The sequence below is a fragment of the Dendrobates tinctorius genome, unplaced genomic scaffold, assembly GCF_039654945.1.
Source record: "Dendrobates tinctorius isolate UK_male_01 unplaced genomic scaffold, ASM3965494v1 ptg000097l, whole genome shotgun sequence".
Taxonomy (NCBI): Eukaryota; Metazoa; Chordata; class Amphibia; order Anura; family Dendrobatidae; genus Dendrobates; species Dendrobates tinctorius.
Window position 1 is genome coordinate 16,317,905 of NW_027361765.1, and position 27,476 is coordinate 16,345,380.

Below are 27,476 nucleotides of genomic sequence, written 5' to 3' on the forward strand. Positions count from 1 at the left end.
CGATATGACGCGGTCAGGATCGCTGGTGCATCGCTAAGTGGTCGCTAGTGAGCTGCCACACAGGCAGATCTCACCAACTACATTGCAGGGGTCAGGGGTCGCTACTTACCTGTCACACTAGGCGATCCTGACGTCCTCCCGCCCAGCTCCACGCTCGTCTCTCCACAGGAAGCGGACGACGAGAAACGGTCCTGGACGTTCTCGTGCGATCAGCGATAACCAGCGGGGGAGCGGGTCGTAGGTATCAGACACAGCGATATCGCTAGCAATATCGCTATAACGTCACAAGTTATAGCGATATTGCTAGCGATATCGCTAAGTGTGACAGTACCTTAACTCTATGGGCTGATGTTAGAGCTACCAGGAGGACAATGGTCTTTAAGGATAAGATTTTGAGGGGAACTGTGTCTATAGGCTCAAACGGGGGACCTGTTAGAGCAGATAGGACCAGATTCAGATCCCAGGATGGTAGCTTTTGGCTAACTAGTGGTCTAGATCTTGCTGCAGCTTTAATGAATCGTGCTACCCATGGTTTACCTGCAATGTCCTGATTATAGAGTGCACCTAAGGCTGCCACTTGTATCTTTAAAGTACTGACTGCTAGGCCCTTTTCTAGACTCTCTTGTAGAAATTCAAGCACTTCTCTAATTGAGGCCCCATCCTGGATTTTTACTTTGGAGGTGGACAGGAATTTCCTCCAGGTTCTGCCATAAGCCTTAGTAGTAACTTTTTTGTTTTCTGCTTTTTAGTAGTGTAGAAACTAGGTTATCTGAGAACCCTCTTTCCCTCACCAGAGTCCCTTCAACTTCCATGCTGTTAAATGGAGGTTCGCTGCTTGAGGATGTAAGGCTAGTTTCACATTTGCGTTTAAGGCCGCAGCGTCGCGCCTCCGCCAGTAGCTCCGCCTACGGGCGCATGACGCTGCATGCGTCCCCTATCTTTAGCACTGGGGACGCAGGCCATGAGCAGGTATGCGTTTGGCGGCGCATGCGTCCTTTTGACGCTGCGCTGACCAGCGCCAAACGCAACAGGTTGCAATTTGGTGCGCTCGGCGCAGCATCAAAAGGACGTATGCACCGCCAAACGCATACCTGCGCACGGCCTGCGTCCCCAGTGCTAAAGATAGGGGACGCAGGACGCATGCAGCGTCATGCGCCCGTAGGCTGAGCTACTGGCGGAGGCACGGCAGGGGGCAGGGCTTAGCGGTGGCCGTGCGCAGGCCGACGCTGCGGCGTTAAACGCAAATGTGAAACTAGCCTAACGCTGGTCCTTGTGACAGAAGGTCCGGGATATCTGGTAGCACCCAAGGGTCGGTGATAGACAGTATCCTCAGCCAGGAGGGAGAACCAAATTATTTTTGGCCAAAAGGGGGATATTAGTATCATCCTTGTTTTGTCTTCTCTGACTTTCCGTATGACTGCCGGAAAAGGACAATCGGGGGAAAGGCATATGTCAGATTCTGAGTCCATGGGAGCATAAAGGCGTCTAGTATTCGAGGATTCCCCCTGGGGTTCCGAGAGCAGAATGCCTCTACTGTCTTGTTTTTGTAATTGGCAAATAAATCTATTACCGGGGTCCCCCACATCCTCGTAATCTGATGAAAAATGGACTGATTTAAAACCCACTCGCCTTGCCTTAGTTGAGTTTGACACAAAGTCGGCCTTTTGATTTTCTACCCCCCGAATATGTAGTGCAGAGAGGGATAGAAGGTTTTCCTCCACTAGGCTGAGGATCCTGGAGGAAGTGTCCATTAGAGTTCGGGATCTGGTGCCCCCCAGATGGTTTATAAAAGCTACTGCTACCTGGTTGTCCTAGAATATGTGGACATGATGCCCCCGTAGGTAGGGTAGAAAAGTCGAAAGAGCTTGACCCACAGCCTAGAGTTACTTCTGGTTCGAGGAAGCCCCTAATTCCTGAATCTCCCATTTTCCCTGCGCAACTCTGTTGTTCATGTGAGCTCCCCATCCCGTGGGGCTTGCATCGGTAGTAATTATATGGGATACCTTTGGACAGGTTGTGGGCATTCTTCCACTAAAGTAGGGAATGAATAGATGAGGAACTTAAGGCCTCGTCACACACAGCGAGATCGTGATCGCTGGTGAAATCTGTCTGTCTGGCAGCTCACCAGCGATCCTGACAAGGTCGTATCGTTGTTGGGATCGCTGGTGCATCGTTTAGTGTGACGGGCACTTTAGAGTTACGTGACCCTCTAGGTGACCTCATAGCACCGACTAATTTTCCAAGATGTCCCACTGGAGATCTGTGTGTAGCTGTGCCCACTGGACTGCTGGTAGAGATGCGGAAAGTGAGCCTAGTAGTGACATTGCCTTCCTTAATGTCATGGAGGGATTCCGTAAGGCCTTTGTTACTATGTGCATGTTGTTTTCTTTTTTGCGCACTGGGAGACGGCACTCTTGTTTTTGAGAGTCCAGTGTTAGCCCTAGAAACTCATGAATTTTGCTGGGTTCCAACCTTGGACTTCTTTAAAGGGAACCTGTCAACCCCCCCAGGCGTTTTTAAGTAAAAAAGCCACCTTGTGCAGAACTAATGCTGCATTCTGTCAAGGTGGCTCTTTTACTTTGCGTCCCTTCCACCGCAGAAAATAATAGTTTTTAAAATTGGTCAAAAATACCTGAATTTTGACCAGGGGGCAGGTCTTTACTCCTCTGACACAGACGCCTCGTATCCATCACTCATTTCTTCCTTCAGTTTGCTCCGCCTCCTCAGCGTTCTTTTGAAATCCTGACGCCTGCGCTGTACTAGATTTGCTTGGGCATGCGCAATTAGCGCTGCCTGTGCTGTCACATCACATCCTGGCCTTCCTATCACGCCTGCGTGGACATGCGTCCAGAGATCCCGCCCCGCAGTCGCTTATGATTTATTCACACTGCGGGGCTGGGAATCTTGGGCATGCGTAGTAGTTCTCTGCAGCTCTCATGCCCAAGATTCCCAGCCCCGCAGTATGAATGTAGCCTCCTTCTTTAATGTTTTACCCCCCTGAGTAATGGAAGTAAAGGCACTCAACTTCTGATCTGATTGCAGATCTTAGATCAAAGGTAAAATCCGGGGTTTCCTCACAATATTTGCTGTATGCAGGATTTACAGAGCTTCCTATCCCAGGACTCCGGTAAGGCTCTGTTACAGGTGGGGCAACACCTGTTTTTCATTTTCCCCGATCTCTTCTTTCTCTAGTAAGGGAAGAGAAGGAACCCTATTACAATGGTGAACTTTCTCAACGGTCACTCACCATTAGATGCGGTAGCAGGTACCGGTTCTGGAGGGGGGATCGGATCTTGAAGAGGAAGATCCAGAGATGGTGACTTGCTCACTGCAGCAGATCTGCTGCACTGTGTGGAGTGGCTGCTGGAACGGCTACCTCGCCTGTCTTTGTCCTTTGGACCATTGACTGCTTATGGTGGCGCTGCTGCTGCTGCTCCAGGTGCTGCTGGTTATCGCTGTCTTCCATGTTTGCAGGGGACTGCGTGCAGTAAGGCTGTCGGCACTTTCCCCATTTCAAATTTGCCGCTTAGCCGACGTCACTTCTGGTCCCGCCCCTCCTCCTGCGCAGCGTCATTGAGGGAAGCATCCATTGCACGCTGTCGGCGCGCATTCGCCCGGAGAACCCCGGAGCCTGACCCCTCTCCGGAGCGGCGGCTGCACTCCGCTCACCCTGAAGAGCCCATCTGTCCCAGCGGTGGCAGCCTCAGGCACCGGACCAGCTGCGGCAGGGGCCTCTCCACTACCGAAACCCCGACTGGCTGGCCCTTGATCTTCAGATCTTCATCTAGACTTCAAGGTACCGCAGGCTGAGGGTTTCCCATCAAGGACAGAAAACCAACTGATGCCAGAGAGGTACCGCCCTATTATCTGTAGGTTTTCTGTCCCTGAAGGGCGGATCCCCTCTCTCCGTGATGCTGTCATGGGGGGGATTGAGAAATAGGGAATTATTGTGATTTGATTTTCCGTCATTATGCCATTTACTAATTGGATTAATTTACTTTATATTTTGATAGATGGGACTTTTACGAACGTAGTGATACCAAACGAGTATTTTTTATTATGAAAAAGGGGGTGATTTGAACTTTTATTTTTTTTCCCACGCCTGCTAATTTCTGCTGTCCGATTTAACACCCGTAGCTATTAAAGGCAAATGATCGTTTTAAAATAAAGTCAGCCATCATGCACAGTAAAAGATCGGGCCTGGGTGTGAGCCCGCATCAACGGCAGGGACACTACTTTTGACGTACAGCTCCATAACCAAAATGTCCCCATGTGCTCTATTCTCTTTGCACTTTTTCCAACCGCAGGTGTCATTATGGCAGTAACCAACTAAGGCTACTTTCACACTAGCGTTTCCTGGAGCTGCGGAGGGATGCACAAGGCCGCCGTGAAGCTCCACCCACAGCCGCACCTCCTCCATTCAGCTCCGCCTATGGGTGCATGACGCTGCATGCAAACTGCGTACCCTATCTTTAGCATTGAGTACGCAGGCCGTGCACAGGTATGCGTTTGCCGGCGCATGCGTCCTTTTGACGGTGCGCTGAGCACACCAAAATGCAACACGGTGCGTTTGGCGCAGGTCGAAAGGACGCATGCGCCGGCAAACGCATACCTGCGCACGACCTGCATACCCAATACCAAAAGATAGGGTACGCAGGTCGCATGCAGCGTCATGCGCCATAGGCGGAGCTGACAGGAGGAGGTGCGGCCGTGGGTGGAGCTTCACGGCGGCCGTGCGCATCAATCCGCAGCTCCAGAAAACGCTAGTGTGAAAGTAGCCTAACAGTAAAGAAGAATTAAATGTATTACAGTCACCTGGAAGAGGAGGAGTCTGCTTCTCGGCTCTGTCCTGCAAAGGTTCTTCTGCGGCTTTGGGGAGGGTTGCACTATTTATATTTTTCACAGGTGTAGATAAAGCACCGGGCTTGGACACCCTTTCATCCTCCCTACTCCGCGTGCTATGTAAAGAAGATAAATCACATATTTTACTTGTTAATCGCCATTAATTTCCACAGCACTTTACAGATATTACCATCACTGTCCCCACTGGGGCTCACGATCTAGATTCCTCATCAATGTGATTCTTGGAGTGTGGGAGGAAACCTGAAAACCCAGAGGACACCCACACAAACACAGGGAGAACATACAAACTCCTTGCAGATGTCTTCACATGATTTTAGTTTTGACTGTGGCAAACATTTAGGTTGATAAGGGGTTGTCCTAGTAGAGGATATAACCTCTTTGATAAAAAGAATTAATATCAATGTAACATGTCTTTTTCTTAAAAAGAAAAAAAAAAAAAAAGAAGAAAACAATGCAATCACAAATTTAAGGACCACTATAAAATTGGTAACTGATCAAGAATGTAAAAGGGGCCTGATCTCAGTTACAGTCTACTGCACAGAATCAGAGTAACATTCTTTAATAGTAGGAAGCACAAATTTTTTCTTCTCTAAGAAAACAGTTTATGAAGATACAACCACACTAGCATTCCAGTGTCAGAGAACAGTGGAGCTGCCCCAAGTTAAGGAAAACCTGCCATCTTCCTTGGCATGTCTATGGTAAATATCTGCATTCCGAATATCAATACCAGTTCAGCTACATCTGTTCTCCTAGAAGTGGATGAATAAATAAACTAGGTGTTAACATTGCCCTTATCAAATAGGAGTTTTCCAACTAGATGACACAGATCAATCAATGCTGTAGGTGCATAAAGACACTAAAAAGGACAAAATTAACTGGTAAAATCTACCGTGCATTTTGCCCAGAAAGTGCGAGTGAGTCAAAATCTCAGCGCTACATGTGGATTTGCTGCAGACTCGTGGATTTTATCCTTTACTTTGCGGCTAGCAGTGAAAATCCGCAACATAAACTGAAATATTGTGGATTTAACACATTGACTGCTGACATTATTGCTCCCCAATAAGCGACTATCTGCTGAAGACATTACTGAGACGCTAAGGGAAAGTCCCTAGGATGCTAATATTGATCATATACCACCGCATAATTTTGATTCATTGGTTTATGCGGTGGTGCAGGGGGCCCACCGACATTTTGTGAAAGACTGGTGCCCCCACACTTTCCATGGTATTCAATGTGGTGGACTTCAGGGAAAATGGCCTCTGGGGGCGCCACATGCACCAATTGAGAATTCGGGAGTTCACCGCATTGAAAACCATGGGAAGTGCGGAGACTCCAGGCTTTCACAAAATGTCGGTGAAGCCCTTTCAAAAACGAACACCCCCTCCTGGCTCCTAGCACTCTTGGGCCCACAGCATCACCCCACTCCTGCCGCCATCAGCTTCTTGCAGCAGCGACCCTGGGACCCCACTCGGCCACAACCACATTTGGGGGAGAGAAAGTACATCGTATAATGCAAAAAATACTCATCATTTTGCTTCCTTCTCTCCCAAACACCAAGCCACCATATGGCTTCTATGACCAGTTCATGCCCCTCCTGAAAAGGGTTTTTATCAGCTGCTCAGAAAGAACCATACACAAAAACTATCTGAATACAGTGTATGGATCTTGCTGAGCAGCAGTTGAAAGGAACTTCTAAAAGAAGCCCGAACTGGGAAATGACAAGCACTGCACAATAGTGTTTGGGAGAGAAGGAAGCAAAATAAGATATCAAAGTATATTACAAAAATCCATAACCAATGCCTGGAGGATAACTAAATTAAAGCTTAGTTACTGAGTAAAACCAACAGAGTCCATTTCTATATGTATTACATATATTTTTTTTTATACCTGGTGTATGGATGAAATCTAGGGAAATCTCAATCACTTTGGAGAAACTATATCGCATAATTTATTGTCCACCCAAAAAATGAACTTTAGGCTAGCCGCACACTAGATCAGATGGCAGAGAGAATAGTTGCCTGCTTAAGAAGAAATTGGAATCTAATATTGACTAAAAAAAAAAAAAACTATAGCTCTACATATTTAATATATAAAGAGTAGTTCAACAGAAGTAGTGCAGTAAGTCTACAATAAAGCTCATATTTTGCATTTACACTTAACTAACCATTCATTTAACCTTTTCCTTGGTGCCAGAGCTGCGCATCAACCACCTCAGTGTTTGTCCCAACTGCACAAGCAGTCAGGCATAATACCAGGTTTGCAATGCCATAATTCTGGAAAGACAGCTTGTAACCACGTTGTCCTTTATTAACTATAATTACAGGAAACGTGTTCCAGAAAAGATAATAATTTTTAGTCAGTCGGAGTAAACAGGGAAGAGGCCTGTTTGGAAAGATAAAGCAGGCATGTTTTTATCCGTGGGTGTAGCACAGAATGAAACAATAGGCTGGCAAATGAACAACCCCTGAAGACCAAAACTCAACATACAAAAAATATGGGGAAACAATAAAAGAACACAAATCTGACCACACGTCAGATTTGCGTTTACAGGTTGTTAATAAGTTAAAACAAAGATCTCCAGTTCACATTGCATAAAGATGGATTTTTGGTTCTTACCGTAAAATCTCTTTCTTGGAGCCTTCATTGGGGGACACAGAATACCATGGGTGTATGCTGCTGCTGCTAGGAGGCTGACACTATGCAAAACAAGAACATTAGCTCCTCCCCGGCAGTATACACCCTCCGACAGGCACTAGGCACCTCAGTTGGTGAAAAAGCAGTAGGAGAAGCAACGGAAACTCTCTAAACATATGTACCAACCCAACAGGGGACTCAAAGACCCAACACGGTACAAGGTAAACAGGGAAATCTCTTTCTTGGAGCCTTCATTGAGGGTGCTGTGTCCCCCAATGAAGGCTCCAAGAAAGAGATTTTACGGTAAGAACCAAAAATCCATCTTTCTTTATCGCCTTATTGGGGGACACAGAATACCATGGGACGTTCCAAAGCAGTCCCAAGGGCGGGAACAGCAATAAGGAACGAAAGAACAGGAAAGGCTTAGGTCGGCCGGTGCGCCACCGCCGCCTGCAGAACCTTCCTACCAACAACTGCATCAGACGAAGCCTGGGTATGAACCCTGTAGAACCTTGCAAATGTGTGCAAGGACGACCAGGTCGCGGCCCTGCAAAGTTGCAGAGCCGAAGCCTGGTGTCGAACGGCCCACGAAGCTGCCACAGCCCGGGTGGAGTGAGCTCTCACTCCCGGAGGGGGCCGTTTTTCCTGAAGTCGGTATGCTTCCTGAATGGTAGAACGAATCCAGCGAGCAATCGTGGATTTGGATGCCGGAAGCCCTTTCCAGTGACCTTCAGAGATGACCAGCAATGAATCGGATTGACGAAGTGAAGCGGTCCTAGCAAGGTAGACACGCAAGGCTCTAACAACATCCAGCTTGTGGAGTGACCTCTCAAAAGGGTGAGAAGGAGCCGGACAAAACGATGGAAGAACGATATCCTCGTTGATGTGAAAGGAGGAAACCACCTTTGGCAGGAAGGAAGCAACGGGCCTGAGGACGACTTTATCCTGATGGAGCACCAGATAAGGAGAACGGCATGACAAGGCCGCTAACTCAGAAACTCTTCTGATGGATGTAATGGCGATCAAAAAGGTCACCTTCCATGACAAAAGTGACAAAGAAATGTCCTGGATGGGCTCAAACGGCGCCTTTTGGAGAGCGCCAAGAACGAGATTGAGATCCCACGGTTCTATTGGTGAATGATGAGGAGGAGCCACATGAGCGACTCCTTGGAGGAACGTCCTAACCTGCGGTAAGGAAGCGAGCTCTCTTTGAAAGAGGATAGACAAGGCAGAAACCTGGCCTTTCAGGGTACTGAGAGACAGACCCGAATCTAAGCCAGACTGGAGAAAACCCAGTATGGACGGGATGGAAAAAGCCATTGGAAAAACTTTTTTATCGTCGCACCAACGGAAAAAAGCCTTCCAACACCTGTGGTAAATGCGGGAAGAGGCTGGTTTTCTGGCTTTGATCATCGTCTGAATCACCTGGCTGGAAAAACCTGATTCTCTTAGAATTGCGGCCTCAACGGCCATGCCGTTAAATTCAGAGACCGAGAATTCTCGTGGTAAAGGGGGCCTTGCGAGAGAAGATCCGGACGGACTGGAAGTCACCAGGGAACGTCCGCGAGCATGTTCACCAGTTCCGCATACCAAGGCCGTCTCGGCCAGTCTGGAGCCACAAGAATTACTGGAACGCCTTCCGATTTTATCTTCTTGACCACTCTTGGGATCAAGGCAAGAGGTGGAAAAAGATAAGGGAGTTGGTACTGGGACCACGGAATTACTAGGGCATTGCAAGCGACGGCTAGAGGATCCCTGGACCTGGCTACGAAGCGCGGAACTTTGTGGTTCATCCGAGATGCCATGAGGTCGACGTCCGGAGAACCCCAGCGCTTGCATATCTGATCGAAGACTGAGGGATGGAGAGACCATTCGCCTGACGCTAGGCCTTGACGACTCAGAAAGTCGGCTGCCCAGTTTTCCACCCCTGGAATGTGCACGGCGGAGATTGCTGGGACGAAACGTTCCGCCCAGCGCAGAATCCTGGCCACTTCTGACATGACTTGGTGGCTGCGCGTGCCGCCCTGATGGTTTATATACGCCACAGCCGTGGCGTTGTCCAACTGAATGCGGATTGGCTTGCCGACGAGAAGGGGTTGCAGCGAAGGAGGGCCAGAAAGATTGCTCTGATCTCGAGCAGATTGATAGGAAGAAGAGCTTCCTGAGGGTTCCAGTGTCCTTGAGCCGTCCTCTGATGAAAAACCGCTCCCCAACCCAGGAGGCTGGCGTCGGTGGTGATGACTTGCCACCGAAGCGGGAGGAAGGACCTTCCTTGGAGGACTGATGTAGACATCGTCCACCAAGTGAGGGATTGCCTCACTTTGATGGGGAGAAGGATTGGCCGGTCTAAGGACCTCGTCGTCTTGTCTCAGGCTGAAAGGAGGGACAGCTGAAGAAGACGAAGGTGGAACTGTGCAAAGGGCACTGCTTCCAAGGAAGCTACCATCTTCCCCAGAATTTTCATGCAGAATCGAAGGGGAATGGGCGTTGGCCGTTTGAGGGCTCGAATCCGTTTGAACAGAGCCACAAATTTCTCCCTCGGAAGAAACACCCGGGCCAGGTTCGTGTCGAACTCCATGCCTAAAAAGGTCAGACGCTGAGTGGGGCTGAGGATGGACTTTTCTTTGTTGACTAACCATCCGAGACGGTCGAGAGTATCCAGAGTTATCTGAAGACTTAGGAGACAGTCTTGACGGGACGAGCCCTTGATTAAGAGATCGTCCAGATAAGGAATGATGAGAATCCCTCTGGCTCGAAGGATGGCCATGACCGTCGCCATCACTTTCGTGAAAACACGAGGAGCGGAGGCTAGGCCGAAAGGGAGAGCCGTGAACTGGTAATGATCGTCCTGAATCGCAAACCTGAGATATTTCTGATGTTGCAAGCAAACAGGGATGTGAAGATAGGCATCCCGTATGTCCACAGAGCAGAGGAATTCTCCGGGTTCCATTGAGGCTATCACCGATCGAAGAGACTCCATTTTGAAGTGAAGAATCTTCACGTGGCGATTGAGCAATTTGAGGTCCAGGATTGGCCGCAGGGAACCGTCTTTCTTCGGGACTACGAAGAGATTTGAGTAGAACCCTGAAAACCGTTCGTGTGAGGGAACGGGAACAATCACTCCGGCGGAAAGAAGGGAGGAGACGGCCTGAAAGAATCCTGGAATGTGGGACCGTTGTCTTGGAGGACGAGACAGGTAAAAACGCCTGTCTGGCGGGGAAGAAAATTCGATCTTGTAACCGGATGCGATGATTTCCCTGACCCAAGCGTCGTCGACAACCGACAGCCAAGCGTCCACGAAAAAGGAAAGTCTGCCTCCCACCCTGGAAAAATTTCCAGGTGGGGGTGCCCCGTCACTTGGAGGCAAACCTACCGGAACGGCCACCTGAGGACCTGGAGTATTGTCCTCTAGATCTCCAGCGGGGAGCGGGCTTGTAAGAAGGTTTCTTCTGCTCTCGCTCCCTAGAAGCGGAAGGACGCTCTTGCTGGACAGATCTATCTGTGGACGAGAATGGACAAAAGGGCCTAAAGGGCCGAAAACCCTTTCTATTAAAGAAGCGTCTTGGTCGAGACTGGGGAAGAGAAGTACTTTTAGCCCCAGTGGCATCGGAAATTATTTGATCCAGTTTGGCCCCAAAGAGCCTAGAACCATGGAAGGGCAGATTGGTGAGCGACTTTTTTGAGGTGGTATCCGCATTCCATGACTTTAGCCAAAGAACTCGGTGTACAGCTACTATATTGCTGTTAGCCCTAGCTACACAACCGGCCGCATCTAAGGAGGCGGCTAAAAGGTATTTACCCGCGTGATTAATTTGATCTGCCAGCTCGTCCTGGGGAGCAGCCGCTAAGATGCCCCTGCAAAGAATTTTTGCCCAAGCCGAAATGACTTTAGCTACCCAGGAGGAGGCGAAAATAGGGCAGAGGGAGGCACCGGAGGCCTCAAAGATAGACTTCGCCAAGGATTCTAACTGCCTGTCCGTCGGATCCTTAAGCGATGCACCGTCTGGAAGAGACAGAACTGTCTTAGAGGCTATGCGAGAAACAGGAGGGTCCACTTCAGGGGCTTTGGTCCATTTAGAAAGCAAATCAGCCTCAAATGGGTACAGAACATCCAAATGCCTGCGGCCCGAAAAGCGTTGCTCAGGGTGCTCCCAATATTTGGCTAGAGTAGTATCAAACTCGTAGTGGTTTGGAAAAGTTTTAGGCGGAGGTTTTGAACGTTTAAATGGGACAGAACATTCCTGAGGAAGGGGCTTGTCCTGCTTAATCTCCAGGGTTTGGAAAATAGCTGAAAGAAGACTATCGACCATACGTCGTGTTTTAGACATGTCATCTGCTTCTGAACTAGATCCTGATTGTGGATCGTCGTCTGACCCAAGGTCGTCCACTGAAGGAGACGGACACCTGGGTGAAGCAGACGGGCCTAGCGAACTGGAAGACGAGCCCGATAGGAGACGCTTCCTGGACATCCTATTCGGCCTGTCCCTCTGAAGGTCGCGGTCAGGAGCGGACGACTCACCCTGAGAGGCGGTCGGAGCAGCGGTGGCTGAAGATAGCTGAGGCAAACGTTCTAGGACCTGGACCAGGGACTGAGAGACTTTGGTCAGATCGGATACCGACTGAGACATAGCTACGGCCCATTCTGGGAGAGGAGAAGTGCCCCCATCACGGGGATCTGTGTGCTCCTGAGAGGCCGACATAGCTGAAGGACTGTAGGACGGGCAGAAAGGAGATGGCTGACCCGAAGCCCACTTCCTTTTACAACGCGCACAGGCGTAATGAGTAGCGGTGGGCCTGAAACAGAGCTCCCCTGCAGGGTTGGGCATAAGGAAAAACTGCGCTGAATGTCCGCGGAAATTGGGGAAAGAACTGCGGAGGAGGGCTAATATCTCTGCATAGAGCAGAGCCTACCTAGTTCCGGCGAGCAGCAGAAACGCTGAAGTGTCCCCCAAGCAGCGCAGAAAGGCAGGACCGAAGAGACAGGAAATGCCTGATGAGGTGAGCGGTGGGCGGAGCTTAGCGGCTGAGCCGCAATTGGAGCTGAGATGAAGGAAGGGGATGAGGAGCCCTGTGATGGGCTAAAAAAGGCGCGAGGACAGCGCGCTCAGAAAGAGGAGGAGGCGCCCTGAGAGCGGGAGCAAAGTGAAAGTGAAAGTAAAAACCAGCGCCGCAGCCCCGTGATTAAATCGCCCAGCAGGATAAAGTCCCTGTAATGGAGGTAATGGCGCGCAGGAGAGCTGTGAAAAACCATGGCCAGCTATGAAAACAGGGAGAGAAAAAAACCCTGTATTCAGCCTTGTAATATGAGTGGAGAGGCGCGCGGCTGTGAGAGCGGCGCCCGACAGGCAGGGAGAGGGGCGGGAAATTCAAATCCTGGTGATGACCAGTTACCCACCAATATGCCTCTTGGGGATGCTGCGGCTGGAGGGATCGTTCAGGCACCTACCTGAAGTCCCTGAAGAGGATGACCACAGGGGCCTTTCACTAGGGTAGTGGCCGCTGTCCTCTGTACCCGCTTTCTGTAGAAGACGGCATTAACCTCTTGATAACAAGGGGAATCTTGCGATCGCCGTCTTCCTCTCAGCCCTGTCCCGAGAGAGGGGTGAGGAGGGGGATTTTGGCAAGGACCAGCCACCTGTCCGCATCCCATAGCACCCGGAGGTGATATGGGACAAAGTCCTGCCAGCGCACTGAGAGTTGCGATGTGGGATCACCACACTGCTCGCTCAGCCGCCTGATATGGGAAAGCAGAGGGAATTTTCACCCTGTTTGCCGACTTGAATCTGCAAAATAAAAGACAAGAGAATTAAAAAGTTCACACTAGAACACCTAAGGAAAGAAAAGGTTAATTGCGGATCTGGGAAGATCCCGGTCCGCCTCCTACAGACACTAAGCACAAACTGAGGTGCCTAGTGCCTGTCGGAGGGTGTATACTGCCGGGGAGGAGCTAATGTTCTTGTTTTGCATAGTGTCAGCCTCCTAGCAGCAGCAGCATACACCCATGGTATTCTGTGTCCCCCAATAAGGCGATAAAGAAAACATATTACCAACCACAGTCCTCATCATAAACCAGTGTATATTAAAACGGGTTTGCTCTGGCACTGCTCATTTGTGTCTCGGGAGCCAACATGTACTGGTATTAGCCCAATATCTGCCACTCATCTCACAATGTGAAAGAAAGCAACCCTCTGTTACCCACAGAATTCACTGCGCAGATTAATAAAACATTATCCTTTGCTAGTGAAGGGAGAAAAAGTCGCTCCCCTCTATGAAACAAGAATTGGAGAGAACGTAGTGAAACCATCACCTGCTGTTGCTGTGCTGTTGTGGAGAATGTCTGGAATGGTCTGAAGGCTCCGATCTCTGATCAGGAGACCGCGAACGGCTGCGGCGCGGTCGGTCATGTGAACGGTTGGAATGATCTGATGTCAGCGACTGAATTTCTGAAATGTCTGTTCAACAAAACATAAGAGTTCTTTTTAGTAAAAAGGAGCAAAAATTTTCATCAAATTCTTTGAACATAATCCAATTACTACAAAACAACCTACTCAGAAAAATTATGTTTTGTAAAAGTGATCGTAGAAATCTATTCATTAGTGTGATCAGAAAAGGCACAATGCAGTTTTGACATCACTACAGCGGATGTGACCGCAATAGCCAAACAATGGGCTGCACAGTTATGCCGATGCACACAGCAGCAGCTGCTAAGCTCACAGACTGGCTGCAGCGGTCATATGCGCTGTAATTGAGAGGTCACTTCAGCTTGTCAAAAATCCGAGCAGCGGTGGAGAGGGTTTGCAGGACCCGGGAGGGCGAATATAGCGGTGTTTTATATTTTTATCAGTATGACTGAAAGCTTAAGGGTAAAATAAAATGTATTGAGGACAATCCCATTAATTAGAAGTGTATTTTAGCGATATATTTACTATCTTAAGCATTAAGCGCAGTAATTTGTTCTCACTGGCAAATACCAGCGGCTTGGTATTAGAATGCACATGATAAAAGTAACCTCATCTTTTGGCACGTTAGAAAGGTTAAAGGGAATGTCTCCCCAATGTTAACCAGATAGAGATAATAAATATTTATTGATGCTAATATGACACCCTTCCTTTCATAACTGTACATGCAGAAAGAGCAGTCAGGTCAACAATGGACCCAGTGAAACCATTTCCATCCTGCAGTAATACTTATTATTTTATCAATCTGAGCAAATCTTTAATTTTGAATTCATTTCTTTTGTTTTACAAGTCAAGCTATAGATATTTAGTAATATTGTTTCAGAGAAAACACATCTACCACTTAATTGTACAATACATATACTTGACAATCGTTTACTGAAATTCTAATTCACAAATATTGAAAGGAATCATCAGCTTAAACTGGCATTTCCTACTGGCAGCTAATATACAATCTAGCATACAGACTGGGCAATCAGCGGCGCCCCATGCTAGTTCTGCGATTCCTTTTTCCCTTTTTGCAAGACATAAATCATTCAATTCATCAGAGTTTCCATGCAAGAATTCTGACGTAAAACCTTTGAAATTTTGTCAAATTTTGGCACAACTTAGAGCCTACATTGTGAGACTTTTTCGATGTTTCCACAACAGTTTCTCCCAGCTCCACCGAAATGGGTGGGACGGGGTGCAATCTGACATGCCGAACGGCAGAACTCTCACTCCAGTCATGCCACTCGTCAGAGGCTCCAGATTCATGAAGAGTCGTGTACCTCTTCATGAGTCAGTAGCACCTGACTTCAGCACGCAGCCTCATCAAGACCGGTCTTTATAAATTGGACCCCAAGAGTATATTAAAGTTCCACTCCAGTGGTTTTTGTTTTTTTATTGCCATCACTAACGTGTGTACAAGTCGAACATTGTATGGCGCACGTCAGAAGTGGGTGTATGAATAGAACTCATGGGTTGAGCCCACCCCATATTCAGCAGGTAATGGTAGTGTATTACAGATTTGTAGCTAACATTTGCAGGTGTCTTGAGCCTCCACCCGCGATTGTTAACCTGCTAAATGTAGCTGTCAAACATGTTAAAATGCCACAGTGGCACTACTGGGGATCCCTGTGGCCCATCAGCGCTGGCTTCACTCCCCGAATTTGGACAAATCACTCTCACTTCCTCTGGATGCATGCGATACATTTGAAGATGGGGAAAGTGAAGTCAGCGCTGATCAGCAGCAGGGATCCCCAGGAAAACCAGTGACAACACAGCTGGAACAGTGGCAGCACCAGAGGGGAGTATAAATATTATTTTACTGGGGGAAAACATAGGGATTAAAAAGGGTTTTGTCCAAGCAGAGGACAACCCCTTTAAAGAAGCCTGCCACTATATTTTGCCGAGCCAGCTCTCCTCACAAAGTGACCAATACTTCTGTCCATTTTATGGCTGCTGGAGGAGGAGAACGCTACCAGACCTGACCATCACCTCCTCCATGGGCTGCTTTCCTATAGGAGACTGATGGCCAGGTGTGGTCACATACTCCATCAGTGGCCATTGTATGGACAGAAATGCTGCTCAGTTTGTGAGGAAAGCTGCACTAACGAGAGAAGGTGGTTAACCCAGTAGCGAGAATTAGTAAGTCTGCTGTGTGGACCTGCAAGAAAGAGATGAGGTTACATGAATCAAGAGAAGGAATGGAGCGGTGGTGCTGGAAATGGCAGACGATAGCGATGGGTAATTATTTTTATGCTCATATTGTACACACATGAGAAAATAGCCAATAGAGGTGGCAATACAAAAAAATGCTGAAGTGATACGTTACACAGCCCTAATAGTGTCTCACACATGGCATTGCCTCCAGAGGATGCTGCAAAGGGAGTCCTCAGCTTCCTCAGAGAGAGCTGGAGATACAAAGACTATGCATACGTACTCGGCAGTTTTCAGACATTAATATAAAGTGACTGCGTCTCCACTGCAAATCAGAAATAAGGGACATCAAATACAATTTTATCCTTTAGATTGTCCCAAGGACCAAATCTGACACCCCCATGAAGTGCTTGCTTAACCAACAATACCAGTGGAAGCAATGTTGCCACAAAAGAAGGCCAACAGCATAGTCTGATCCACAGCTTAAATATGGAGACCCGCAAATTACATGTGAAGAATCCTTATAACAACCCAGGTAATGCTAGAGGAAAGACACACAAAGAACAAGCAGTGCATTAGTAGCCGTTTTTCACCATACCGTCTCTCTCTGAAGCATTTGCAGAATGAAGGCTGTCATCTAGATCTGGAACATTCAGTAGAGTTGCTCGCTCATCCCTTTGAACCACCATTTTTAATTTACCCTTTGACCTTTCTATCAACGTTTTTGCATCAGACAAAGACATGTTTTCGGTGACAGTGCCATTAATCTGGAAAACAACAATTGAGGGATCACTGTTCATTCATGCCTAGCGTAAATTTTCAAATAATTGAGTGACATTTTACAAGTCAACAAAGTTATTTGATCTGTAAAAATCCTGCACGCAAAGCACGACTGCTGTCTGACTTGCTGGCATCCGCTGCAGACGGCCTTTCAGAACATTATTTCTCAAATCTATTAGCCTAAATTGGTTTATTCTGAGATGTACAGAAGCATCGCAAAGAGCCTTCACTTGTGGTATGAGTGCAGCACACGTTAAGACACCCTGTAACAATATGCAATGTTTTCATCTAAAGGGTTGTCTGAGAATTAAAGGATATTTTATTAGAGCTTTAAAAAAAAAAAAAAGACGACCCAACTGTTCTAATATCTAGCATCAGTTGTCATGTGACATACTTCCTGACCAGCAGGAGACGACCAAGGCTTCCACAGGATGGAAGAAGAGGACTGATTGTTTTATAGTCTTTATTTTTTACATACATTTGCTGTTTTTTTCCCACTCTTCAGATTAATAATTTGTTAAACTTGGATACATCCACAGGCAGAGTTAGGTAAATAAAGGAGAAAAAAAGAAAAAAAAAAATGGTGTCCACAATCCCAGCGCCATCATCACAGCATCCAGTGAGCCCGACAACCTCTTTAGTATTAATTTCTCATGAATGAAAGGGAGGTACACTTAAAGAAAATTTCTCTTTGCACATATCACCGTCTCATACTTGAGGCCACTAAAACATGTATGGGGTTTACAAAGGAAAAGTTTCTCAAAAGGCAAAGAATAAAAGGGTCTACACTATTTAGACAGCTGTATAGCTGTTGGCCAAATGCCAATCTGTTCTCAATAAGCAGAAGGGATTAGGCTGCCGTCAGACACCACTTTAAGGGAGCCATCATGCAAAATCAATGGATTACCTCACACTTATTAAACAGGGGGCCAAGTTCACTGACACTCAGACCATTGGAGGGCTGAAATATAGTTTAAAAAAAAAAAAAAACTATGAATAAATTCCTATGCACACTGCACATATCTTGTTTTTAATATTTTATCTTTTCACTCTTCTCCGACCAAACAATCGTGTTTATCTTTATGTTGAGTTTTATAGTATTGACATAAATTGTATTCTTTGAACACAGACACTATATTCTGGCATATCAATCACACAGATCTTTCCTTGTACTCCATGAAAAAGTAATCATAAGTCCACTGTTCTTTGAATATCCTACCGCAATCAATTTTTATCTTTCTTGATATCATTGTTTCCTTGGGATTCCAAATTGCTGTTAGTAAAATACCAATAGATATACAGCGCTACAAAAACAAATATACCAGCAATAAAATTGCCCACACAGAGACATTCATGCTGCACTGCCCATCAATGCCATCTGATCAGTGCCCATCAATGCAGCCTTGCCAGTCCATATCATTTCAGCCTCACCAGTGCCCATATTGGTGGAACTCTGCTTTTACCTCAGGCTCAGACTGGTGTGGTGCGAGAGTCCCCAATAGGCATGATAGACCAGGACCTGGCGTTAAAAAAAATTCCATTACTTACCTTTGACCCTCGTTGCTCTGAAGAGGCGCCTGCTCGACTGAGTCTTCTTCTGGAACAGGCGACGTGTCTGTGCTGCATACAGAGGGCCGCAAGCCTTCCGGAGTGGCAGCGCATCGCCTCGTCGTTCCGCCCACGATTACAGGGCCCGGCAGCATTGAACTGTAGCGAAGTTCAATGTCGGCCGGGAACAGGAGCGGCTGTGGAAGTTAACTACTGGTGTAGCAGAAGTATGAGGCACAGCTGCTCGGGGTCCCTTGAGATCACAGGCCTCAAAGGAGCTGCTACATCTGCTACCCCGGTAGTTCCGCCCCTGGTCGAGAGACAGAGTAGGAGGGGAGTCTGAGAGCGCAGCACACATTCCGCTCAAACAAAAACACCCGATGTCAGGATAAATGTCCTCGATGGGCCGCATGTGGCCCGCAGGCCACATTTTGAGGACCTCTGGATCACCATGTTATCGGACCAGGAGCCAAAAACTGGACATCGTGTCAACGTGACTCCATTCTGGGACAAAATATGCAACAGTTCATACTCCCAAAATTGTCTGCAAGCTATCAACCAAAACACTACAGAATAAACAGATAAGAAATCATCAATCTTTCTACGATGTAGAGCGATACGCAGCATCACAAATCTTAGCCACTGATGAAGGTAGGACACCGAAGTCCCACCTCAGCAATTATGTCCACATTCTTCATCCATGAGTAAAAGGACTCCAGGTTCCAGCAAGTGAGAAATGTACGCTCAGTCAGTGTTATTGATCACCAACCCCATGAACCGTTGATAAAGTGTCACTGCTAGAAGGGGAAGATGGGCACATCTGTGAAGCAAAGATTGCCAATAATCCAAAAGCACAATACAAGCAAATAAAAAAAAAAAAAAAAGACTGCAATTTAGCCGATGAAATTTCTCTGCATTTTAGACGGCACACATATTATATATATATATATATATATATATATATATATATATATATATATATATATATATACACATACATATACATATACACACACACACATATACACACACATATATATACATATATACATACATACATACATACACACATACATACATACACACACACACACCACTCCAGGAGTAAGCAGCACTGAACATGAGCTCCTGAACTTTCATCACTTTAATATCTTGTAATGAGGAAACTTTAGGACACAGCCTGGAAAAATTCATCCATGTGGAATACAGAAGTGAGCAGGATGGAGCCGGACTAAAGATTTTTATGAAAAAGGAGGAACAATAAGTTCTAAATGACAAAACAAGAATCTCCTGGAGGACAGACAGCAACCACCAGGCAGCACCAGGTCTGACATCCAGAGGACAGCAAGCAACCTCAGGTAGGCCCATCCTCAGCCTCACCACACTCAGAATCTTGCTAGAATTTAAAACTATCAGAAATAAGAATTAGAATTATAAAAATGGAAAATGTTAATTTGGAACAGGGGAAACTGAACAAAGTAAATGTTGATAGACCCCCTGCTGCCTTGTGTCTCCAGCTCTCTAAGATCCTGGAGATAACAGTCATACAAAGAAAGCCATAAAAACTGCCACAATTAGAGAAAACCCAGAGATGCTCTATGCTGACTTTACATCTAGTGAGGAAGATAAAAGGAAAACCAATATGTTATTCTTCACAAAGCATCTCCCGGCCTGGCGCACCGCCCTGTGCAAGCAATATCAATATACAACCAAGTCTGATACCAATAATGGCCAGCAGATTAGAGTCAGAAACCATAAAGACGACGAGTGCAGCTCACTTACCATCACTCTGTACAACAGTGGCACTGTCCTGGTACAAGGGACTGAGGACAATCTGGAGCAATTTGAAGACAGGTTCCCTCATATTAAACTCCAGGCCCAATCCTACAAAGAACAACAAACCCCAGCCACCTCTGAAGTCCACAAGCCTACAGAGACCTCCAGAGACACCACTGCCCCCAATGCTTCACACCCCTCACCCCAGGCCCTCAGATTGTCTATCTCAACTAGAAAGAGACTTTGTACAATTTAAGGAAGAACATCTGAGAAACACTGGTGACAGAAATGCTAATGACCACATAGTTAAGGAGATAAACTGAAATATGAATAGGGTCATCCCTGCAGGAAATAAAAGCCGCAATGTGTGAACTGCAGAAATAAAATGCCAGGCTGAGACAGGAGATAGAAAAGCTGAAAGCACCAACACCTGGACATCTGAGCCAGGAGGGGGCCATGGAAATGAGGAGTGCAGAGGACATGACCTCCACTTGACAGGAGGCTGAGAGGCCAAATAACCCCAATATGGAGGAACCCGAGTCTAATCAAAGTGAGCCAGAAATAAGACCCATAGAAGAGAGAAGAGAACCTGCTACCAGCATAATCTCCAGCACAGACCCCCATCAGCAGCCACATCCCCGACCAACAACGTCACAAAGTCCTGACACCGTCCTCATAATGGACTCAAATGGGAAATACCTGAATACAAGGCGGCTATTCCCAGGAAAAAGGGTCAATAAAATCTGCTGTGCAACTATTGAGCAGGTGACAGCGGTCATCAATAATTCACGGTTTTCCAACCCAAATCATATCATTATACACACCGGCACAAACAAACAATCTGCCAGACCAGCACCAGCAGATCTCAGGACAACTGGCCCAACTAGCAAAGACGGCACAACTAAAATTCCCTGACAGCAAAATCATTCTGTCAACTCTGCTCCCAAGAAAGGACATATCCAACCACATCATCCAGAACATCAATATGGACCTAACAGCAAGAATGAAATGTGTGCCAGGAGTGATTCTGGAACAACACCCCTCCATAAATCACCATCACCTCTATGACAGTAAGCACCTGAACAAATCAGGGTTCAGCCTGCTGGCCAAAGAGCTGAAGGACATTGTACTAAACAGGGACCACCCTAGGCCTGGAGCAAACACCAATCAGAATCCCGTGAAAAGACCCTCGACAATAAGAAGGAAAGAAACAATAATACCAAAGGAAGCTGAAAACATACACCCTCACCCAAAATTGGACCATCAGAGGAGGAGACCACCATGGAGGAGTTCACCGACCTCACACAGACATGCGAAACAGAGGCATACAGAGCAGAGACATACAGAGCAGAGATATGGAGGAGATAAAGACCTCTGCTCAACACCGTGTGCAGGAAACTAATGTGACTGGACGGAACCAACACCATTAATAAATGAGTCAGAGATCCGGTGTGTCCTACACAGCCATACTCATTACAAGGTATATACACCCAAGATATATAGAAAAAATGACCTCACAATCAGCAGCTGGAATATTCAGGGTCTCAACACCTCAGCCTTTGCATGTAAAACAAATGACCCTGACTTTATTTATACAAAGACTGAGAAATATAGACATTCAGATCCTCCTGGAAACATGGACCAGAGCCGAAGACGAATCTCTGGTGCCCATCGGATACAGGGAAATCTCTGTCCCCGCCCTGAAAAATAAAAACATCAAACAGGGCCGGAGCTCAGGAGGAATACTGATCTGGTAAAAAGAGGAGCTCCACCAGTACATCAAACCGGTGAAGAGAGGAGGCAGCCACATATGGATCAGCAGCTTCATCCTCACCTCTCAGTCTGATGTCCACCTCTGCGCCACCTATATACCACCACCAGAGTCACCCTACTTTAATCCAGACTGCTTCGAGATCTTACAAAAGAGAAGCCGCCCACTATTAGGGACTGGGCAAAGTTCTCATCTTTGGAGACCTCAATGCAAGAACAAGGAGAGAAAACGACTTCCTGACCACGGATGGGAACATCACACATTTGGAGCTGAGAATGACGGCCAAGACTCAGTAGTCACAGAGAGACACAGTTATGACAGTACAGTCAACAAGAGTGGTAAAAAGCTCCTGAACGTATGCAGAAGTTTAGGACATCATATTCTTAACGGACGAACCAAAGGAGACTCCTTAGGGAGGTGTACACTCAACTCCCATGTAGGGAGAAGTGTAGTAGATTATGCCATCACAGATATTATCCTGACAAATATCAGTGCCTTCATAGTCTCCCCACAAACGCACCTGTCAGACCACAGCCAACTTCTTCTGTACTTGAAATCTACAGAGAAACCATCCACTCAAAAGCCACAGCAGAGCGGCCTCTACACCCGCCATCCATCCTATAAATGGCACAAAATTTCGGCATTAAAGTATAAAGAGGCTCCCAGCAGACCTGAAATACAGTGGATGCTCCACCACTTCTACAACTACGAGTACCAGCCTAACCCAAAGGGAGCGAGTCAAGCTGCAAAAGACCTCTACAATATATTCTATGCAATGGCCAGACTGTCCGACCTTAAAAAAAAGTCAACCACAAGAGACCAAAAGAAAAACAGATCAACGGATGGTTTGACAGAGAATGTAAAGCCGTACGGAAGACCCTGAGAACAGCCTCAAACAAGAAACACAGAGACCCCAACCACCCGGGTCTGAGGGAAGCCTATGAAACCATACAAAGGCAGTACAAAACCATCCTCAGGAGGAAGAAGCAGAGTTACATCTCTACCAAGCTTAACCAACTCCAAGATGCCCTCCAAGACCACTCCTTCTGGGAACTATGGAACCACATAGGCACAAAAGACAAGAAAAACAACATCCATATCCAAAATGGCAACATCTGGCTCCAGTACTTCAGAGACCTCTATAAAGACATTCCAAAGGAAGAACTAAGCCAAGAACAGGAAAGCATAATGGCAAATCTAAAAGCAATGGAGGAAAAAGTAAAAAATTCCAAAACCCCGTGGATACACATATTACATTACAGGAATTAGCAGAGAGAATCTCTTCCATAAGATGTAGAAAAGCCGGTGGCCTGGACGGAATCCTACCAGAAATGCTGAAGTACAGCCCATTAGAAATACAGGCTGCAATGGTTAAACTCTTCAATATTGTGCCAAGTGCCGGCTACTTCCCTCGTACCTGGAATCAAGGCCTCATCACACCCATCCACAAGAAAGGGGACAGGTATGACCCAGCCAACTACAAAGGCATGTGTCAGCAGCAACCTGGGAAAACTGTTCAACAGCATCCTTAACAAGAGGATCCTCAGTTTCCTCACCGAGCACAACGTCCTCAGCAAGAGCCAAGCAGGGTTCATGCCAAACCACCGCACTACTGACCACATCTACACCCTGCACAGCCTCATTTAGAGACACGTCCACAATACAAAGAACGGGAAGATATACGCCTGTTTCGTGGACTTTAAAAAGGCCTTTGATTCGGTGTGGCACCCAGGCTTATTCCTGAAACTGCTGGAGAGCGGAATAGGAGGCAAGACCTACGATGTTATCAAAAGCTCCAACACCGAGAACCTCTGCAGTGTGAGTGTGAACGGCAGAAGAACGGCCTATTTCCAGCAGAGGTGGGGAGTCAGACAAGGCTGCAGCCTAAGCCCAACGCTCTTCAACATTTACATCAACAAGCTAGCTACCACTCTGGAATCTTCCACAGCACCAGGTCTCACCCTCCACGACGCGCAGGTGAAATTCCTGCTGTATGCAGATGACTTGCTGCTTGTCACCAACCGAGAAAGGCCTCCAAGACAACCTGAAAATCTTAAGAGAAATTCAGCTCCACCTGGGCACTACCAGTCAACCTAAAGAAAACCAACATCATGGTGTTCCAGAAGAGAGAGAAAATCAGACCAGCACCCTTCATTTGTCCTCAACAACTGCGCCCTTACAGGAACAGACAAATATACCTACCTGGGCCTAGAGATTCACCGGTCAGGGAGCTTCAAACAAGCCATAGAGACCCTGAAAGACAAGGCATGCAAAACCTTCTATGCCATCCGAAGGAAACACTACCATTTAAAGCCACAAGTGAGGGTCTGGTTAAAAATCTTCGATTATCATCGCCCCAATCCTCCTGTATGGCAGCAAAGTCTGGGGTCCTCACACCTACCCAGACTGGTCAAGGTGGGATTCAAGCCCAACAGAAATATTCCACCTGGAATTCTGCAAGCACCTTCTCCAAGTCCATCGGAACACCTCCAACAGTGCTTGCCGAGCTGGGCAGATTCCCTCTACACCCAACGGTTCTAAAGAGGGCACTGTCATTCCGGGCTCACCTATGTAGGAGCAATCCAAACTCCCATCACCATAAAGCCCTGACACATGTAGGTGAAACAGAAAAACCAGGACCCTCTGAACAGCTCACCCAAATCCAACCTGACTACAACACCAATCACAGCAACCTGACAAAAGCCGGAATGAGGAAGATGGTTGACGAAGGCCAGGAGAGGTACGTAAGTGACTGGAAGAACGACATCATCAGCTCACAGAAACTGACCATGTATCAGAGTCTACAGAGAGACTACAGACTGGCCCAATATCTGGAGAAACTCCCAGACCCCAGAGACCGCAAGATCCTGAGCCGGTATAGACTCAGTGCCCACACAGTCTGGCCATCGAATCCGGCCGACACAGGCAGAGCTACAAGCCCAGGGAGGAAAGACTGTGCCAACAATGTGACCAGGAGGCCCTGGAGGATGAGACCCACTTCCTGCTACACTGCTCCAAGTACTCAGCAGTGAGGGACACTCACATCTCTTCCCAGATTTCAACACCATGAAGGAGGAAGAGAAAACATATAGCCTGCTGGGGGAAGAAGAGAGAGCAGTGGAGATAGCAGTGCAATATGTGAGCGAATGTCATAGACTGCGAGAAAGACAAACTATGATATGCCATGGAATTCTATGGCGCCCACCCTGGATATGCCCCATCCCCCCATCCATCTTCCCTATGCCATGGACTTCTATAGCCTCATCTTGGATCTGCCCCCATCCACCTTCCCTATGCCATGGACTTCTATAGCCCCATCCTGTATCTGCCCCCATCCACCTTTCCTACAACCCCCCTACCCAACATCCCTACAGTCCCTATCCCAATTCCCTTCTGTACACTTGCTTTGGCAAAACTAATGTGTATTTAGTCCTGCCAATAAAGCTTCTTTGAATTGAAAATAAATACACATACATACACAAACACACACTATATATACACACATACATATCATATAAATACATACACACACATATATATATATATATATATATATATATATATATATATATACACACACATACACTCATACACTATATATATATACACACATACACTGTATATATACACACATACACCATATATATATATATATACACACACATACACTATATATATATAGTGTATGTGTATATATATATATATATATATATATATATATATAGTGTATGTGTGTAATGTGTGTATATATATATATATATATATATATATATATATATATATATATATATATATATATTTCACAATTCTGCATCTTATTTTTTTTTTTTTTTTTTGCTGGAAAGACAACAGTAGATGATTTCTAATTGGAGAATATATATATATATATATATATATATATATATATATATATATATATATATATATATATATATATACACATACATACATACACACACATATATACACTCACTGGCCACTTTATTAGGTACACCATGCTAGTAAGGGGTTGGACCCCCTTTTGCCTTCAGAACTGCCTCAATTCTTCGTGGCAGAGATTCAACAAGGTGCTGGAAGCATTCCTCAGAGATTTTGGACCATATTGACATGATGGCATCACACAGTTGGCGCAGATTTGTCGGCTGCACATCCCTGATGCGAATCTCCCGTTCCACCACATCCCAAAGATGCTCTATTGGATTGAGATCTGGTGACTGAGGAGGCCATTTGAGTACAGTAAACTCATTGTCATGTTCAAGAAACCAATCTGAGATGATTCGAGCTTTATGACATGGCGCATTATCCTGCTGAAAGTAGCCATCAGATGTTGGGTACATTGTGGTCATAAAGGGATGGACATGGTCAGCAACAATACTCAGGTAGGCTGTGGCGTTGCAACGATGCTCAATTGGTACCAAGGGGCCCAAAGAGTGCCCAGAAAAAATTCCCCACACCATGACACCACCACCACCAGCCTGAACCGTTGATACAAGGCAGGATGGATCCATGCTTTCATGTTGTTTACGCCAAATTCTGACCCTACCATCCGAATGTCGCAGCAGAAATCGAGACTCATCAGACCAGGCAATGTTTTTCCAATCTTCTACTGTCCAATTTCGATGAGCTTGTGCAAATTGTAGCCTCAGTTTCCTGTTCTTAGCTGAGAGGAGTGGTACCCAGTGTGGTCTTCTGCTGCTGTAGCCCATCTGCCTCAAAGTTCGACGCACTGTGCGTTCAGAGATGCTCTTCTGCCTACCTTGGTTGTAACGGGTGGCAATTTGAGTCACTGTTGCCTTTCTATCAGCTCGAACCAGTCTGCCCATTCTCCTCTGACCTCTGGCATCAACATGGCATTTCCGGCCACAGAACTGCCGCTCACTGGATTTTTTTTCTTTTTCGGACCATTCTCTGTAAACCCTAGAGATGGTTGTGCGTGAAAATCCCAGTAGATCAGCAGTTTCTGAAATTCTCAGACCAGCCCTTCTGGCACCAACAATCATGCCACGTTCAAAGGCACTCAAATCACCTTTCTTCCCCATACTGATGCTCGGTTTGAACTGCAGGAGATTGTCTTGACCATGTCTACATGCACTGAGTTGCCGCCATGTGATTGGCTGATTAGAAATTAAGTCTTAACACACAGTTGGACAGGTGTACCTAATAAAGTGGCCAGTGAGTGTATATTCTCCAATTAGAAATCAACTACTGTTGTCTTTCCAGCAAAAAAAAAAAAAAAGAATAAGATGCAGAATTGTGAAATCAGTATAAAGTAAAAAGCAGGTCACTGACTTAACACTGCTATTTGGGCTGCAGCAAGCTAAAGGGGAAACAGTCAAGTCCATTTTGGGTTTTAACCTGCCCCCCAGTGTGTAGTCAGCGTCAGAGGCCACATAATGGTTTGTGGGGGAGCACGGTGGCTCAGTGGTTAGCACTGCAGCATTGCAGTGTTGGGAGTCCTGGGTTCGAATCCCACCATGGACAACATCTGCAAGGAATCTATGTTCTCC

The 27,476-nt window shown here is 46.6% G+C and overlaps 1 protein-coding gene across 11 annotated transcripts in view; it reads right to left on the minus strand.

The window, feature by feature from the left end:
- The window catches only part of TJP1 (tight junction protein 1), a 613,045-nt gene that overhangs the window by 56,363 nt on the left and 529,206 nt on the right, over positions 1-27,476 (minus strand). For all 11 annotated transcript variants that reach the window (XM_073586922.1, XM_073586925.1, XM_073586923.1 and 8 more), the window contains 3 exons: positions 16,693-16,861; positions 13,805-13,949; positions 4,816-4,958 (listed from right to left, as the gene is read on the minus strand). In XM_073586922.1, coding sequence (XP_073443023.1) covers positions 4,816-4,958; positions 13,805-13,949; positions 16,693-16,861 — 457 coding nt within the window. The remainder of the gene's footprint in view (positions 1-4,815; positions 4,959-13,804; positions 13,950-16,692; positions 16,862-27,476) is intronic.